The 16,808-nt window shown below is 25.5% G+C and overlaps 9 protein-coding genes across 9 annotated transcripts in view; 2 read left to right on the top strand and 7 right to left on the bottom strand.

Moving 5' to 3' along the window:
- Positions 1 to 727: 727 nt before the first annotated feature.
- On the bottom strand, positions 728 to 2,191 carry EHI_008240 (tubulin gamma chain, putative). The gene has a single exon (XM_649271.2). It carries the CDS (start codon positions 2,104 to 2,106, stop codon positions 748 to 750), a length of 1,359 nt encoding a protein of 452 aa, XP_654363.1. The 5' UTR covers positions 2,107 to 2,191; the 3' UTR covers positions 728 to 747.
- A 1,709-nt stretch (positions 2,192 to 3,900) lies between these two features.
- On the bottom strand, positions 3,901 to 4,413 carry EHI_008230 (heat shock transcription factor, putative; the record flags this gene model as incomplete). Its single annotated transcript, XM_649270.1, has 1 exon — positions 3,901 to 4,413. The coding sequence occupies one exon, from the start codon at positions 4,411 to 4,413 to the stop codon at positions 3,901 to 3,903; it is 513 nt and encodes a 170-aa protein (XP_654362.1).
- A 409-nt stretch (positions 4,414 to 4,822) lies between these two features.
- Positions 4,823 to 6,658, bottom strand: EHI_008220 (protein kinase domain containing protein; the record flags this gene model as incomplete). Its single annotated transcript, XM_649269.1, has 1 exon — positions 4,823 to 6,658. One exon carries the CDS (start codon positions 6,656 to 6,658, stop codon positions 4,823 to 4,825), a length of 1,836 nt encoding a protein of 611 aa, XP_654361.1.
- Positions 6,659 to 6,833: 175 nt separating this feature from the next.
- Positions 6,834 to 8,086, top strand: EHI_008210 (40S ribosomal protein S4, putative; the record flags this gene model as incomplete). Its single annotated transcript, XM_650947.2, has 3 exons — positions 6,834 to 6,836; positions 6,907 to 7,263; positions 7,466 to 8,086. The coding sequence occupies 3 exons, from the start codon at positions 6,834 to 6,836 to the stop codon at positions 8,084 to 8,086; spliced, it is 981 nt and encodes a 326-aa protein (XP_656039.1).
- A 789-nt stretch (positions 8,087 to 8,875) lies between these two features.
- Positions 8,876 to 9,974, bottom strand: EHI_008200 (glyceraldehyde-3-phosphate dehydrogenase, putative). The gene has a single exon (XM_645264.2). The coding sequence runs from the start codon at positions 9,899 to 9,901 to the stop codon at positions 8,897 to 8,899; it is 1,005 nt and encodes a 334-aa protein (XP_650356.1). The 5' UTR covers positions 9,902 to 9,974; the 3' UTR covers positions 8,876 to 8,896.
- A 153-nt stretch (positions 9,975 to 10,127) lies between these two features.
- EHI_008190 (RNA recognition motif domain containing protein) lies at positions 10,128 to 11,852 on the bottom strand (the record flags this gene model as incomplete). Its single annotated transcript, XM_649266.1, has 1 exon — positions 10,128 to 11,852. The coding sequence occupies one exon, from the start codon at positions 11,850 to 11,852 to the stop codon at positions 10,128 to 10,130; it is 1,725 nt and encodes a 574-aa protein (XP_654358.1).
- A 311-nt stretch (positions 11,853 to 12,163) lies between these two features.
- Positions 12,164 to 12,829, bottom strand: EHI_008180 (uncharacterized protein; the record flags this gene model as incomplete). The annotated part of the gene is made up of 1 exon (XM_648331.2): positions 12,164 to 12,829. One exon carries the CDS (start codon positions 12,827 to 12,829, stop codon positions 12,164 to 12,166), a length of 666 nt encoding a protein of 221 aa, XP_653423.1.
- Positions 12,830 to 15,240: 2,411 nt separating this feature from the next.
- On the top strand, positions 15,241 to 16,575 carry EHI_008170 (uncharacterized protein; the record flags this gene model as incomplete). The annotated part of the gene is made up of 1 exon (XM_649264.2): positions 15,241 to 16,575. One exon carries the CDS (start codon positions 15,241 to 15,243, stop codon positions 16,573 to 16,575), a length of 1,335 nt encoding a protein of 444 aa, XP_654356.2.
- Positions 16,576 to 16,741: 166 nt separating this feature from the next.
- Positions 16,742 to 16,808, bottom strand: part of EHI_008160 (Sec1 family domain containing protein) — a gene marked incomplete at both ends in the record, with an annotated part of 1,473 nt that continues 1,406 nt past the window's right edge. Inside the window, one exon of the mRNA XM_001913550.1 lies at positions 16,742 to 16,808. This exon is cut by the window's right edge and continues 1,406 nt beyond it. Coding sequence (XP_001913585.1) covers positions 16,742 to 16,808 — 67 coding nt within the window.

Genomic DNA, 16,808 nt, shown 5'->3' with positions numbered 1-16,808 from the left:
TTTCTTCATGGAGAAGTTAACAACATTCTTTTAGGAATATTTCATATCATAACATGGAATGAAAGATTCTAATAACCCACAACTTTATGACTAATTTCATAAAGAAGTAATGGTATAAAGAGAATTATACTTGACATTTATATTTATTATTAAGTTGTTTTATTAAGTCATATAGTCTGGGTGATTTCTATTTAGTAAATACTTCCGAGAATTGAAACTATTATCGTCTCAAATATCTCATTCATATTTTATGTATCTTTCTTTTTAATATCGAAGTAGTAACTGAAACAAAAAGTAAAACCAAAAGAGAATTATAAAGAATGTTAGAGTATTATTTTATTTCTTGATTAACTCTGTGTAGTTCTGTTTTAAATACACAACTCCATGTCTTTATTATCTATTACATTTCGTATCATAATGAAAGAGTCATGAATGTTGAGTCAAATGTTAAATTGCATTTACATATGTTTTTAGATGTAACACTATTTTATATTACCCAGACTGGTTATGACAAAGAATTATCTAGTTATTAAAAAAGAAAGACAATCACATAAACATTCACTAACCCAAATACTTCAAGAATATAATTAAAACAATAAACTTTAATTTGATATTATTGATATCTAACGTCGTTTTGAATAAAACAAAAGACATTGCAAAATAAATAATCAAAGTTATGGTATTTTCATTCATAACCAAACTTATTTATGGAAACTATAATATTTTTTAAGTAAAAAGTATACTTAATTATTCAGCTATTTTTTCTTTAGCTATTCCTTTCAAATATTTATGGATAGGATAAGAATAATCAGAATATTCAATAGACTCTGCTTTAGCATATTCTTCAATAACACATTTTACAATTTCTTTAGACTCTTCAAATTCCTGGAAATTATCATGAAATTGTTCCCTATAACTTTCTAAATACACTCTTTTTTTGAACATCTGGTCAAATGCCTTTAATATGTCTTGGAAATAATATCTGATACTAGTATTATTAGCCAATAACATCCCACTCATTCTGTTTCCTCTTTTGACTAAAGGAGAAACTCTTGTGTGAACAACTTTAATAGCTTCTTTGTTCCAAGGAACAAACTCAGCTAACCGACGGTCAGTGAATCGTTGAAGAGCTTCATTAATTTCATCATAACTAACGTCACCCTGAAAGAAATCACACATTGAAATATATTTACCTTCCTTTAAACGTGTTCGAGCCATAATATTTTGAGGTTGTATTAAACGTTTCATTACATCAATAGCACTTGTTCTACTTGATATTTGATTAACCTGACGTAATGGTGTGTAACTTGTCATTAAGAAGTGGCTAAATCGAGATGGACAAAGATGAATCATTAAACTGTTTAAAGAATTATACAAAGTTGATGGAAATCTAAGATTTGCAGTAAAAGCAGACATTGAAGAAGATATTATAGAATTCATATCAAATACAGTTGCTTCATCAACCCCAAATTGTGTGTGTGTAATATCTGCTAAAGCTGAGTTATCAAATACAACAACTGATTGACATTCTGTGATTAAACGTCTTAGAGTTAATATAGAATTATAAGGAGAAACAACAACATCTGGATTTTCTTTTACCATTACACTAAATGAAGTTAGTATATTCTTTGGATATTTTTCACTAATCATTTCCATAATTTTACTTCCTAAACCACTTCCAGTTCCTCCACAAATAGAGTGACAGAAGAAAAATCCTTCTAAACTGTCACAATGTTCTACTTCTCTATCAATAATTTCTTCTATCTCACTCATTTTCTCTGTAGTGTAATATCCATTTGCCCATGAATTTCCTGCTCCATTATTTGTTGGTATAATAAAGTTTTCTGGATTATAAAAATTACTCCACTCACTTGTTCTTATTGAGTCAAGCACTCTTGGCTCAAGATCAATATTAATGGACCTTGGGACATACCTTTGGTCGTCTGCTTGATAAAAAAATACATCTTTTCTGTCGTCAATAAATTCATTTGTAGATAATGATCCATCAGGTAATATTCCATGTTCTGAACATATTTTCTTAAAAAATTCACTTCCTAATTGATTTCCACATTGTCCAACATTTAAAGTAATAATTTCTCGTGGCATCTTCACTGAAATGAGCTTGGTTTAAAAAACATTTTTCTTTTTCTTTTCTCTTTTTATTACTAAAACATGAATAATAAAAAAACAATAATAAAAACTAAAACAATCAAAAAGCATTATAGAGTGAGTAATACTATCAATTATTCAATACTAATTCAAGAAAGTCTTCTTAATATAACTTTTATATAACTCTTTTTTTGTTTTTTAAATAATAATATAAAAAGTGTATAACTCTACGCTAGTCTTTATTTATTTTACAATTACTTTCATTAATTATATCCTTTTTCATTTACGGTGATGCACATCATATAACATTTTTTATCCAACCCTATATTGAACTATTAAAAACTTATGGTTATTTTTATTCCATAATTTGAAGTTAAATCTTTTTATAATTTAATTTTAAACAGAAAGTATAATGTTTTATAAGTATAGCTTCAATGCTTGTTTCTATTTAACAATCCAATTTAGCAGATAAAACCATCCTGTTTTTTTTATTTTATGTTAGCTTCTTTACTAAATGGGAAATAGTATATTTATTTCATAGAATTTACAATATACTCTTTCTGTTTATATAAATAGTATCTCTCTATCATTTATTATTTCTTTTTTAATTCTTATAAATTTTTAAATCTACTTGTCTTGTCTTATAAGAATTTATTTCTTCAAACTGTCTAGAAATTAAACTAATCCCACTGTTTTATTTAGTCTCTTTTTTATGTTCGTTATATTCAATCTTGCAATAACTCTTGTTTTTTATCTATAATGATATGTTATAGTGTTACTGAGTACTAATTCTTTCATAATAAAATACCTTAAAAACTTTTTTATTTAAACTCCTAAATTTACTTCTCTTTGTTATCTCTTCTATTTTCTATTTCAATACTGATTTTATTCGTTATTTTATTTAAGAAATGATAAACGTAGAGTAGTTTAGTATATTTTAACATTTTGTTTCTCTAAATTCAACTTCATGATAATGTGATTGGCCTAATATTATCCTTTCTTTTTCAATAATTTTCTTCTTTTCTTCGTTGCAAGAATTATTTTATTATTAATATGAAACATCTCATCACTTTTTTGATATTCTGTTAATAAAGCAGCTTTTATTTATTCATAATTTTTTCTTTATTTGTTTTGTTATATAATCATCAACTAAATTGAACAACTTCTATTCATAACTTTTGAACGATTATTCTCCTGTCATAACATCTTAATCTTTCCGTTTTAGCTCTGTGTTTATCTTTACTTTTTAAATACAACCTTATTATTCAATTTGTTATGCCCCATGATTCTTTTATTTTTAATTTAATTGGAATTTCTCTTTTATTAGAAAACTCCACTTTTAGTTATTTTCACATCTTCTTATCAATATCTGTAATTTGTTTACTTGATATTAACTCATTTGAACTTTAAATTGATACATACATCATTTGTCCATGTATTATTATTTAATTTGTTTATAGTCTCAACATCATCACCTAATATCTAGAATATCAACAATTTAATTAATTGATAGTTCTTTACGTTTTCAAAAAATATAGAAAATTATTTAAAACGATGTCGAAATATTAAACAAGATTTAGAAGTTTTATACTAAGAGTAACACAAAATAGTAAAATATCAAAGAAGATAAACAATTTAAATAAGAAACAATTTAAAAACACAGAAGGTATTTAGTAAAATAAGAAATACTTTATAAAATTAATCCTCTATATGATTAATTGAATAAAAAAAGAAGAAAATAGATGGAATACCAAAAAATTCAATAAGATAAGAAACAGGCTAAAAGGAATATTATTCCCAAGGATTCATTCCAGTCATTAAGGAGTCCTTATTTTTTGTATCGAATGAAGGCTCTCTTTTGAATGGCTTAAAGTTTGGATTAAAAAAGTTAATGAATTGACCTACTCTTTGCATTCTCGTGTCTAAGTTATCAACACGAGATTTTAGGGTAAAAAGCATTTCATTCAATTGTTGAAGATCATTTTGAGTATGAAGAGAGTCTTTTTGTAATTCTCTTAATTTGTCTAATAACATTTTATATAATTCTGTATTTTCAGCGTCAGCCTTTTTACTATGTTGCCTTTGAATACGAGTTAGTAATTCTGGCTTATCTCTGCAGAAATTTGGGTGTTGGAAACATTGTCCTTGAGGATGATCAACTTTGTGGAAACCATAAATATTTAACTGACGAACAAATGATGAGAAGTTATTGTGTTTAAAAAATCTTGGTAAGTATTTGGCTGACAATTCAATTGGCTCAAGAACAACAAACCCATTTCTGTTTGGTTCATCACACCACCTCATCTTTATTTGTAAGTTGTAATTAAATTTTTAACTGAAATACAATAACAAATGAAAAACTAAAACAATAGTACTACACAAACTAAGTGTTGACTTTCAGGGTTATTGACAAGTTCATATAATTTAAGAATAAATGGTGTGGGTGTAGTGTTCTCCTTAAGCTTATTCATGGCGTTCATTGAATTGGTAGATGAACCAAAAAAACTAACTTTCTAGAAGTCGTATACTCGAAATAATATACCTTCTATTTACATTTAATATACTTCCTTTTCCTTCTTTTTTTTTCTTAGAAGAAAATTATTTTTCTTCTAGAATTCTTAATTATTTTTTACACGGAGACATAAGTTTTTTTATCTAACAAGAATAAAAAGTCAACAATATTCATATTATTCTCTTAAATTTACACTCTCCTTCAAAAATTAGGTAATGGAGATACAAACTGAGTAAATTGTGAGTATTGATGTAATTCATCAATAGACGGTCTATTTTCTTTAGCATTTTTCCAACACATTTCAACACACTCTTCAATAGATCTATCATTAATCAATGTTGAAATTGGACGAGTCCCTGAATTAATAGCATGAATCAATTTACCTTTATTTGAGATTTCTTGGAAGGGATGGACTGTGGTTGTTAAATAAAATATGTTCATTGCCCACATATAAACGTCAGTAGTTTCATCAAGATCTAACTCATTTAATAATTCTGGTGGGCAATACCTTATTTTTCTTTTCTTCCAATTTGCAACTTCTTGTCTTCTATCATGGCTAAACAATGATCCATCCATATCACTAAGCTTAACATCATACTTTTCAGTTAATAGAACATTGGATGGTGTAAGATTTAGATGAAGAACATTTTTTTTATGAAGAAATGATAATCCTTGCAATGTTTGACCAATTATTTTGTGTTGGACATCTTTAATCTGAATATAAGGGTCATACCGTTGAACAGCATCAAGTAGTGACTCTCTTTCTGCATATTCCATAACAATTAATTCAGGATTAATGTTACCTCCAAATATTTTAATTATGTGTTCATTTTTTACTTTCTTGAGTTGATAAATTGATTCAGCAATCTGATTTGAATTATGTGGTTGTGTTAATACCTTCACACAAACCTTCTTTAATCTCCACATCCCATAATATGTTTTTGCATGGTCATTACTAAAAAGAGGAGGTAATGTAAAAGCAATGTCTTTGATAGCAATAATTTTAGAACTTGCTTTTTTAACAAACATACTAATAATTAAAACACAAACAATGCATATAGCAACAACAAATGTTGCACCAAAAACAATAAGTATAATTCGTTTCATTTTTAAATTTTTTGAAGGAAGTAGTGACTCGTTTATAATTTCATAGCCATTTTGATCAATAAAACCAAGACGGTTTAATTGACTTTTAGGTTGAATTTCATATACTGAAAACAAAAACTTATCACGTTCTCCATTCATATTAAAAGAAAATAATCCAGACATCCCATTATATTGAGTACTTATAAGTCTTTCATAAACTGAGAGAGGAGAAAGTGATATATTGGATTGACTTTGAATTCCATGAGAAGCAACAAGCATTGCATCAAAAAGAAATGCTTGGTAAGGGACATAGTCTTGGCTCAATCGATAAGTATGGTCTCTTGAAACTGTTGGTGCAATGATAAATGTGTATTTTCTTTGTTGTAATTGTTTAACAAAATAATCAGTATCTGCAGAAGCATAAATTCCAAAAAAGATAAAGACTGGAACATCTTTATCAACTTCTGATGACAAAAGCAAATTTAGTGTCTCATTTGATAAGTCAGTAACAATAACAGAATCAAAATGAGAGGGTAACTGAGGTTGAGAAAGAATAATTGTATCTTTAAAGTCTTTTTTTTTAAGTAAATTAATTACATTAGTAAATAAATAAGACTTTGGTGGCACTAGAGAAACACTAAGAGAACTAATATGATCACTTCCAACAAGTCTGACAAATGGCTTTTGATTTTCAAGATAATAATCGGGAAAACGACTTTGTTCTATCCCAATAAGCACAACCTCATTTGTATCATTACCAATGAAAAATAAATGTTCAAACGTATCACCACCACCAAATTTTAAAGTAAATTTGTCATGAGTTAATGATGGTGCAAACTTTTTCCAAAGATTAACGAAAGAACAGTCTTTGGTTTCGTTGTAATAAACTCTTATAACTGGAAGATGCGGTTGAGAATACACAGTAAAAACAAAGATAAAAACCAAGATCATTTCATTTTCTTTCTCACTCAAATAATTATTCTTTTAAAGTAATTTCTTTTCTTCTGAAATAACATCCTCAATTTGTTTTATATTTTTTAAAAAATAAAAATAATAAAAAAATAGAAAAGATATAGATTGAGATAAAAAGAGGGTTTGAATATCTTCTTTTGTTCAGTCAAACAACATGGTTTGTTTTTATTATTTGAAGAAAAATAAAAAGTAAATTAAAGTATGTATAAGACATTAATAAAAATTAGGCTAGAGGACCAAGACATCATTTAAAGAGATTAAATGCACCACACCATTGGATGCTTTCTAAGTTAGGAGGAACTTTTGCACCAAAACCATCACATGGACCACATGGAATGAAAGAATGTCTTCCACTTATTCTTATTTTGAGAAATAGATTGAACTATGCATTAAATGGAAGAGAAGTTACAATGATTGTTAAGAACAGAACAATCAAAATTGATGGAAAGATTAGAACTGACACTAGATATCCAGTTGGATTTATGGATGTTCTTTCTATCCCAAGAACTAAAGAAAACTTTAGATTAATGTATAACACTAAAAGAAGATTTTGTTTAGTTCCATTAACTGCTGAACAAGCAAAAGTTTGTTTTTATTAAATTTAAACTAAAATGTATTTAACTTGTCATAAAGAAATTGATTAATTACATATGATGAATTTCTTGGAGAACTGAATTTAAATTGAAGACAATTTATATTATGTTGCAAAGAACTGATGTTATTGACAATTTCATGACAAGTAAGTGCGTATTTTTCAAGAATAAAAAAGAATACTTATTTTATTAGTTCAAGTTATGCAAAATTGAAAAGAGAGTACTTGGAACTGGTGCTATTCCATACATTGTTACTCATGATGGTAGAACTATTAGATATCCACATCCAGAACTTCAAGCTAATGATACAATCAAACTTAATCTTGAAACAGGAAAAATCGTTGATTTTGTTAAGTTTGATATTGGAAATACTGCTATGATGATTGGTGGTAATGGTATGGGTCGTGTTGGAGTTATTGTTAAAAGAGAAGTTCATCCAGGATCATTTGAAATTGTTCACATTAAAGATGCTAAAGGAAACACTTTCACTACTAGATTAAACAATGTCTTTGTTATTGGTAAAGGAACAGAAACTCTTGTTAATCTTCCACTTGACAAAGGAATTAAGAAACCATTATTACAACAAGTCAATGAAACTATTAAGAAGAACAAGATGCAAAAGGCTGGTATTCAAAAAGCATCAAAGAAAAGCAAAACCACCACTGAAAAGAAAGTTACACCAAAAGCTGCTGTAGAAAAGAAAGAAGAACAAGTTGAAAAGATTTACAAGAAATATCCAAAGAAACAAGCAGCACCAAAGAAATCTAAAGGAAACAAGAAAGTTGTTCCAGGCAAGAAAATTGGTAAGAAATAATTCATTTAATTTTGTGTTCAAGAGAATTTATATTTTATTTTAATCATTTCATAAACAAAAAACAACCTTCCTTTGAATATAAAGAGAAATGATGAGAGACAAGTAAATTTCTATTGAAATAAAAATAGAGAATTGAATATAGTTTTTGTTATAAATTGAATTCATTTAAAAAGTGAAAGAGAAATACTTTTCTATTCTGTCTCATTATTAACATTTTTGGGTTAGAGTTTTGTTTATATAAATTGGATTTAAGAATATAAATCATTTGTTTTTCTTTCTGTATAACGGTGTTATAATGAATATAATGAAACAAACGTTCTAACAAAAGAAATAAATGATGTTTAGTGTTATTAAATAATTGAAACATTTATTGCATTAATCTAACAAATCATAAGAATAAATAATTTTCAGAATTATCTTAACACGGTTTAAGTATTTTTATAATTCTTTGATAAATATGCTTTACAAAAGTATAATAAACAAATTATCTTAACTGAATGAATTATTTGTTTTATGTGTAATGAAATAACTAAAAAGATTTACTAAAATCATTCATGACCAATACCTAAGCTAAAGTCATTAATTATTATTATTAACTGATATTTGCTTTATTGTACATTGAGTCTAGCCATTTCAATGAATATAAAAAATCTGACAAAGAAATTAATACTGAACTACAACAAACCAATAAAGTATCTTTCTTCCTCAATATAAGTTATATTATAATGTTCCATTATTTTTAAATAATTCACAACTAACTTAAATATAAAAAGAAAATTGTTTTAAACATTTATACTAAAGCTAACTTAATTAATGAACTTTAGAAATGATTTGGATAAGATCAACAAGTCTGTTGGAATATCCCCATTCATTATCGTACCATGAAACTAATTTAACAAAGTGTGGGTTCAAAAGAATAGTAGCAGCTGCATCGAAAATTGATGATCTGTTATCATGGACAAAGTCTGATGATACAACAAGGTCTTCAGTGTATCCAAGAATTCCTTTCATTTCTCCTTCTGATGCTTTCTTAATAGCAGCTTTAATTGATTCAACAGTTACTTCTTTTTCAAGTCTGCATGTTAAATCAACACATGAAACATCTGGGGTTCCAACTCTGAATGACATACCAGTAAGTTTTCCATTAAGGGATGGAATAACTTTTCCAACAGCTTTAGCTGCTCCAGTGCTAGCTGGGATAATGTTAGCACATGCACATCTACCAGCTCTCCAATCTTTTCCTGATGGTCCATCAACTGTCTTTTGAGTAGCAGTAGTAGCATGAATAGTTGTCATAAGACCTTCAACAATTCCAAATTCATTGTTAATAACTTTAGCAAGTGGTGCAAGGCAGTTGGTTGTGCATGATGCATTTGAAATAATGTTCATTTCTGGTTTGTATGCCTCAGTGTTAACTCCAACAACAAACATTGGTGCATCAGCAGATGGGGCTGAAATAATAACTTTCTTAGCTCCTCCCTTAATATGAGCTTCAGCCTTTGGAATAGTAGTGAAAACTCCTGTTGATTCAACAACATAATCAACTCCAAGTGCTCCCCATCCAATTTGAGCTGGATCTCTTTCAGCTTTGACAACAATCTTGTGTCCATTAACAATAATGGCATTTTCTCCAGCTTCAACAGTTCCTTCGAATTGTCTGTGGACGGTATCATATTTTAATAAGTAAACCATGTATTTTGGATCCATGAATGGATCGTTGATAGCAACTAATTCAAAATCTTTTCTTTCAAGAACGACTCTAGCAACGAGTCTTCCAATTCTTCCAAAACCATTAATACCGACCTTAATTGACATAATACTTAATGAATGAAAACAACAGTTCAAAGTGTTGTTTATAACTGTTGTTGCACGTGTTCAACCGTAATTTCCACGTAATGAAAACTACTATTTATATCACAAATTTTCTTATTTTTTTTTACTTTTTTAAAAATAAAAATATGTTATTTCAAATAGTAAATAAGAAAAACTACTAACAAAAGATAACAAATAAGAAAATTAAAGTTAAAAAATATGCATTAAACTATTCGATATGTCTTGGTTCAATTAGTGGTAATTCACGTTGAGGTCGTTTGTATCCGCCATTATTTGTCTTTGAAATAGAATCTTTTGAAATTTGTTTGTTATTAATTTCATGTGGTACAAGTGGTGTAGTACAATTAACTGGTTTGGCTGAAGCCATAAAGACTAATAACTCTCTTCCTTCAAGGATAAAATGATGAACATCTTGAACCAAAGAGAGTGCATCATTTATTGAATAAAAGTCTATAAATCCAAAACCTAGGGAAAGACAATTTCTATCATCATAAATAACTCTTGATTGAATTGGATTATATTGTTGAAAATAAAATTGAAGGTCATTATCATTCCACCGATAAGGAATTCCTTGAACCATTAAAGAGAATATATTATTATTTTCTTCATAAAGTGGTTGAGCTGTAGTGTCTGAAAGACTATCAATAAAAGGTTCATCACTATTATCTTCAAAAATTACTTTTTGTTCTTTAGGAATTGATAAAGGTAAATGAATTTCTTCACTTTCTTTTAATTCTTTAGTAGATTTAGTGTTATTTTCATCATTTTTAATTTGTTTTGAAGTTTCAGAAAGATTTTCTGACGATTTAAAAGGAGAATTAATTTCTTTTTCATTTATTTTAATATCTTTAATTTGTTGGGGTTTAATTTTTATTTCAGTTTTTTCTTTAGTAACTGAATGAATAATTTTTTGTAATTCAAGTTGTTGTTTAGATGATTTAAGTTTACATTTGAGTTGACAATTTTCAATTATTAATCCATCAATCTTTTTGATTATAGTTTCAGCGTCTTCTCTAGTTTTAACTTTTAAACTTCCACAACCAGTAAATGATTGAGTACTTTTATTAATATCTATTTTGATACTAAAAACAATTACACCAAATGATTCTATGAATTGTTTAATTTTATCTTTTGTCCAGTTTTTAGGAAATTCTCTTAAAGAAAATTCATATATTGTTAATAATTTTTTTTGTTCAGTCTTATCTTTTCTTTGAGGAGCAGTAAGTTGAGAAGTAGTAATACATTGGTCTTGTTCTTCTTTATTTGGTTGACTAAGTTTTAATGAGAATACTTTTCCTCTATACTTAATTCCATTAAATTTCTGTATTACTTTATTTGCTTCATTTAAAGTAGGAAAATAAATAAATGCATATCCCTTTGATATTTTAGACTCTTTATCATAAATTATTAATGCTTTTACTGGATGAAATTCTTTAAAATATTCCAAAACATCATGTTCTTTCCATGTAAATGGAATATTAAATATTCGGACTGTTATTATACCCTTTAATAAAGATGAAGTTGGTTGTTTTAAAACGTTAGTAAAAAAACTAATTTGTTTTGGTTGAGAATTTGCATGTTGTAAATAAAGTTTATGTCCTTTGATTATTTTTTCATTGCAATTTTCTATAACAATATTTGCAATAATTGAAGTATAGAAATAAATAAATCCATACCCTTTTGAAAGGTGAGTTTTTTTATCAACTGGGACATTTACTTTTGAAGGTGAATATTGTTTAAAATAATTTAATAAATCATCTGTTTTCCATTCATTAGGAATTCCTTCAACATAAACACATTGGAGCTGTTCATTATTTTCATGTTTAAGTTCATTTTGTATTCTCATTTTTCTTTCATTTTGAGTTTTATTTATTGTATTTGGTTTATTAATTAATTGTAGTTGTTCTTCAGTATTATTTATGTTAGTAGACATATTTTGTTTAACTGAAAAAACTGAATGAATAACAAATTTTTTATTTCATATTTTTTATTTTTTGAAAATAAAAATTTTTCTTATAAGAAAATTTAGTTGTTACGTTCTAAAACACTCTTGAGTCAATTCTTGTTTATATTTAATCAACTTTTTAAAATCCCAAATTGTATATATAAAAAATATTATTGAGTTTATGAAAATAATTTTAGTATTTAATAAATCTTCTTTTTTAATAACAAACATATTGTTTATTCTCTTATCTTTTATTACTTTTTTATTAAAAAACAACAAAGAATGATAAAAACAATAAATTAGAAGTTGAAAGAGAATTCATTTTGATTAATGATAAGTTCTCCATTACTTTGAAGAACATTGTTGAGTAAGATATGATTAATTTTAATTAAATCAACGATTAAATCATCAAATGAAATGACTTGATTTGAAGTATAAATTCCAGTGATATTTTCAAGTCTGTTAATTCCTGATTTTCCTTCTGTTGTTTTAGTTTCTAATTCAACTCCATATTCTCGAAGAATATCTTCCATTAAATGAATAACTTCGATCTTTTTATTGTTTTGATATCTCCGTATTGCTGTTTTCTCACTCACTCCTCGTTGAATGTCAAATAAATACATTTCATTACATCGTTTTTTAAGGAATGAATAAACATCTATTTTATCTTCTTCATGTTCAATTGAATTAATTCTGAAGAATTGTTCAGTTACACAACTTCTTCTAGTTGGTTTTTTAATAGTTATACGACACCATCTACTTAAAAGACAAATACAAAGTGTTTGTTGAAGTGTGAAATTGTTTCGAGCTTCTCTTGATGCTCTTAAAACAGGAATTCTTTTTTCAATAGGTGTCTTACATACTCTATTTTCATCACCATTAATTTTAATTTCAGGTGGAAGAGTATAATTTCTAATCCCTTGTTCTTTTGCTTCTTCGATTTCGAACTTAAATGGATTAAACATTATTTGCTTTTTTCAAGTTTGGATTTTGATTAAATATCAAAGGTTTCGTTTTATCTACAATATAATCTCGTTGTTTTAATTCGTTTTGTTAATAATTTCGTCATCATTTTCGTTTTAATATTCTTTGAATATTGATAAATTAACCAATAATTTCTTGTTTTTTTAAAGAAAATAGTCAATTTTTAGTTATGGATAAACGGAGATATGAAAAGAGGTTGTTATTAATTATGACTTATGGGGTAAGAAATATAGTATGTTGAATATCCTAAGTTCTTTAAAACATGAAGTACTTTGTTTTAGAATATTTAAAATATTTAAATAATAGTTTATAAATATAAAAAAAGGAATAAAGAAGAATAAATGACTACAAATTACTATAAGAAACTAATAACATATTATATAATAGTTAAAAGGCTAAATGGTTTTAGACAGTTTTTTTAATTAAGATGAGGTATTTTGAAAAACTATTTGTTTTTTATTTTTTGAATGGTTATTTATTTTCTTAATGAAGAAAAGATTAATTTAGAATGAAATAATATTACACTTTTAAAACAAAATTCCTTATTATTTACATTTTTTAAACATTTATTCTTTATTATCTAAACATGTAATAATTTGATTAATTAAAAACATTAGTTGGTATAAAAGTATTTAAAAATAATATAATATTTCATTTATTCATGTAGCAAAAAATTAAAGAAAGTATATTTTCTAATTCTTAACTAATCTAATCATTAAATATGAAAATGAATTTATTTTTATTTGTTGTTTTTATAATTAGAATTTTTTAAATATGCTTAATCAGCTAATAAAATATTGTATTTGTAAATTATAATTATTTCTTAAACTTATGAAGATTCTATCATTGCTTTATTGAATAACAAAATTATTTTTAGTAAAAGTATTTAAAATCAATGTAACTCATAAGAATGAATTATATCTACATGTTTATTATCCAATTGATAATTCATAATAAATAAATTTAAAATATTTATCATAACTAAATTGAAGTTTTTATAAAAATCGCTCTTTCTTTATCATTTAAAATGAGAAATAATACTATGTGTTCAATGTTTTTATTAATTATATTTTTTGGTAATAATCTAATTTATTTTTAGATTTTCAAATAATTTAATTATTATTATTTTTTATTCCTTCTATTTCCTTATAACAACATATATTATATTATTTTTTCTTTGATTATTAAGTTATTAATATAATTTCTAATAACACTCTTTCTATATACTGTTTAAAATTAATTTTTCTTTTTAAAGAGCAATTTATTTTTATGTTTTATTTCTTTGAAAAGAAAGGTATGACTTATTCATTCTCAAAAATATACAAATAAATATTTATTTTTCAATATTTCATATATTTATCTTTATATAACCGATGGTAATGTAATTTACAAACTTGATAAAAAGGTTATTTTTCTTATTTATGAACATTTTATTTGATTTTTAAGGCAAAATACTTTAATAATATTCTATTTTATTTATAGTACTAGAGATTTTATTTAATTGTTATTTATAGACTTAGATGCATGTTTGAAGCAACTAGATTTAATAATAATTTCAACAACTGTTATTATATCATTTCTATAATTATTTTGATTAAATAAATAATTCATTTTGGTTGTAGTATTTTAATTAAATGTTTATATAATAAGAATATATTATTTCCTTATTAACGATAATTTATATATAAACATCATTTTGTTGTATATATACCAATAAGAAATAAGAAATATGATTATAACAAAAAGTTACTAATGAGTGGTTAACAAGTTGGTTATTAAATAATTAGGTTTTATGTTATTATCAAATCATTTAGATAAAAATTCAAGCAAAATTGTTAAATGAAGAAAAGAATAAATAAAAACTTAAATAAATAGTCATGTATAAATATGTTTAGATAAATATCATATCACATTAATACCTTAAAACAGTATTTTATCTAATTAATAAAAAGAATGGTTGGTTATATTTTTTGAAGACAATTTGATAGATTAATACAGTTAACATCATTATTGTCTAAACTTTAATTAATTAATAACATTCGTAGTAATTAAAACAACTTACCTCTTTAAACCAAAATCATTATTTTTTGGTTTAATATCAATTTAAAAAAAAATGTTATATATTCTAAGATTCATCTATAATTACATAAAATGGATGTTTTTCTAAGAGAAAGAATCTTCTAAAGAAAAACAGAATTAGAAAAAAACAATGAACGACTCACTGACTCCAATAATCCCTATCATTACTACGTTCAATCTTAAAAGTTGTCTTTTTACTCCAAACAATAAATGTGGGTATTATTTTATTGACAATAATGAGCATAAACTCTATTATTCCATACCTACTGTTCCTTATATTTATTGTATTGAAACTAAACTCAATGATGTAATTATGACCTACTGTGTTATTAAAAATACTATTGCTTATACTTTAATAAATCAACCAAAAAAAATTCTTTTACTAACAAAAGAAGGAAATAAAAAGGTTTTTGAATGTAATGAATCTATTATTGCTCTTGACAGTTATCAAAAATATGTTATTGCAATTAGCTCAAACTATCTTTTTTATCTTGATACTAATGAAGATAGATTGAGAAGTACAAAACATCGTCCATTAACTGGATGGAAATGGATTGGTGATTGTGTAATAACATTAACCCAAATGAAAAAAAGTATTATTTATGAAACATATCAATTATGTGAAGCATTACATCTTATTCAATCATTAACAATACCAACGACTTCAAAAGAAAAAATATCTTTTGATGTAATTAAAATTCGAGAAAGTTCATGGATATTTTCTTATCAAGGAAATAATAAAATTGCTCATCTTATTGAAATTGGTCCACAATTAAAACGTGTATTAGAACTTCATGTTCCTGTTAATAATTATGCACAAGTAGCAGTTACTGGAGATTTATTATTAATTATGATTAATTCTATTGGAGTATTATATGAAATAAATAATACAGCAAATAAAATTGCTATTGTTAAACTCCCTCCTTTTTCGTTAAATAATCTTAGGATTAATCATAATCAATTTATTAATTTTAATGAACAAACTATCACAACGTTAAAAGCAGACTTTGCTTTATTATCACAAAGTCTTCTTCCAGCAGAACGATATTCATTTTTACTAAGACATTCAGCTCCACAACGTGTTCTCCAAAAAGCATTATTATCAATTTTTAATGATTTTGCTAAAGGTAATATTGATTTTGAAACATTAAAAGATATTTTTACTATTTCTTCAGAGTCATCTGCTATATCATCTGCTTTAGTAGATTGGAGACCTGAACCACAAGTATATTGTTATGTTATGATTGAATTTATATGTTCTAATAAAACAAAAATACCACCTCCAGTGTATTGTCGGTTGATAGAATCATTAATTAATGATGGACAAACTTCAAGACTATTAATGTTACTTCAATACCACATTATTCCTGATGACGAAATTGTAGCATTACAATTAGTTAGTATGAGAGAAAAATGTGATTTTGCATATCAATTTGCGATGGATATGTTAAAAAGAATGAATAAAAATAATAATCAAATATTACAAATATTAATTGCAATTGGAGACTATGCAGAAGCATTAATATTTTGTATAAGTCATAAAGTTCAATTATCAAATCATGATATTACTAGTTTATTATCTCAAGTAAAAAACCCAGTTTTATTATTCCAATTGAACCAATATTTGCAAAATAAGAATACCAATTAATTTGTACGTTTTTTAATTTACTCTATTTTTCTTCTTTTTCTTTAATTTAAAACCATTCAACTTCTTCTTTTCAAAAATTAAATAAATTAGTAAAAAAAAATGAAGAATAAAACTAATCAACCATATTATGCTATTCGAGAGATTTGATGTAAAAGTTCAGTTCCATTTAACATTTCAGTTGTAGCATAAATAATTCTTTTATTTGATTTTTTTGCAAATTGACATATATTAGT

Source organism: Entamoeba histolytica, genomic scaffold (genome assembly GCF_000208925.1).
Source record: "Entamoeba histolytica HM-1:IMSS scf_1104750516381 genomic scaffold, whole genome shotgun sequence".
In the NCBI taxonomy this organism is placed as follows: domain Eukaryota; phylum Evosea; order Mastigamoebida; family Endamoebidae; genus Entamoeba; species Entamoeba histolytica.
Note: the sequence above shows the minus strand (reverse complement) of the source record. Positions and strands in the feature narration are given on the sequence as shown.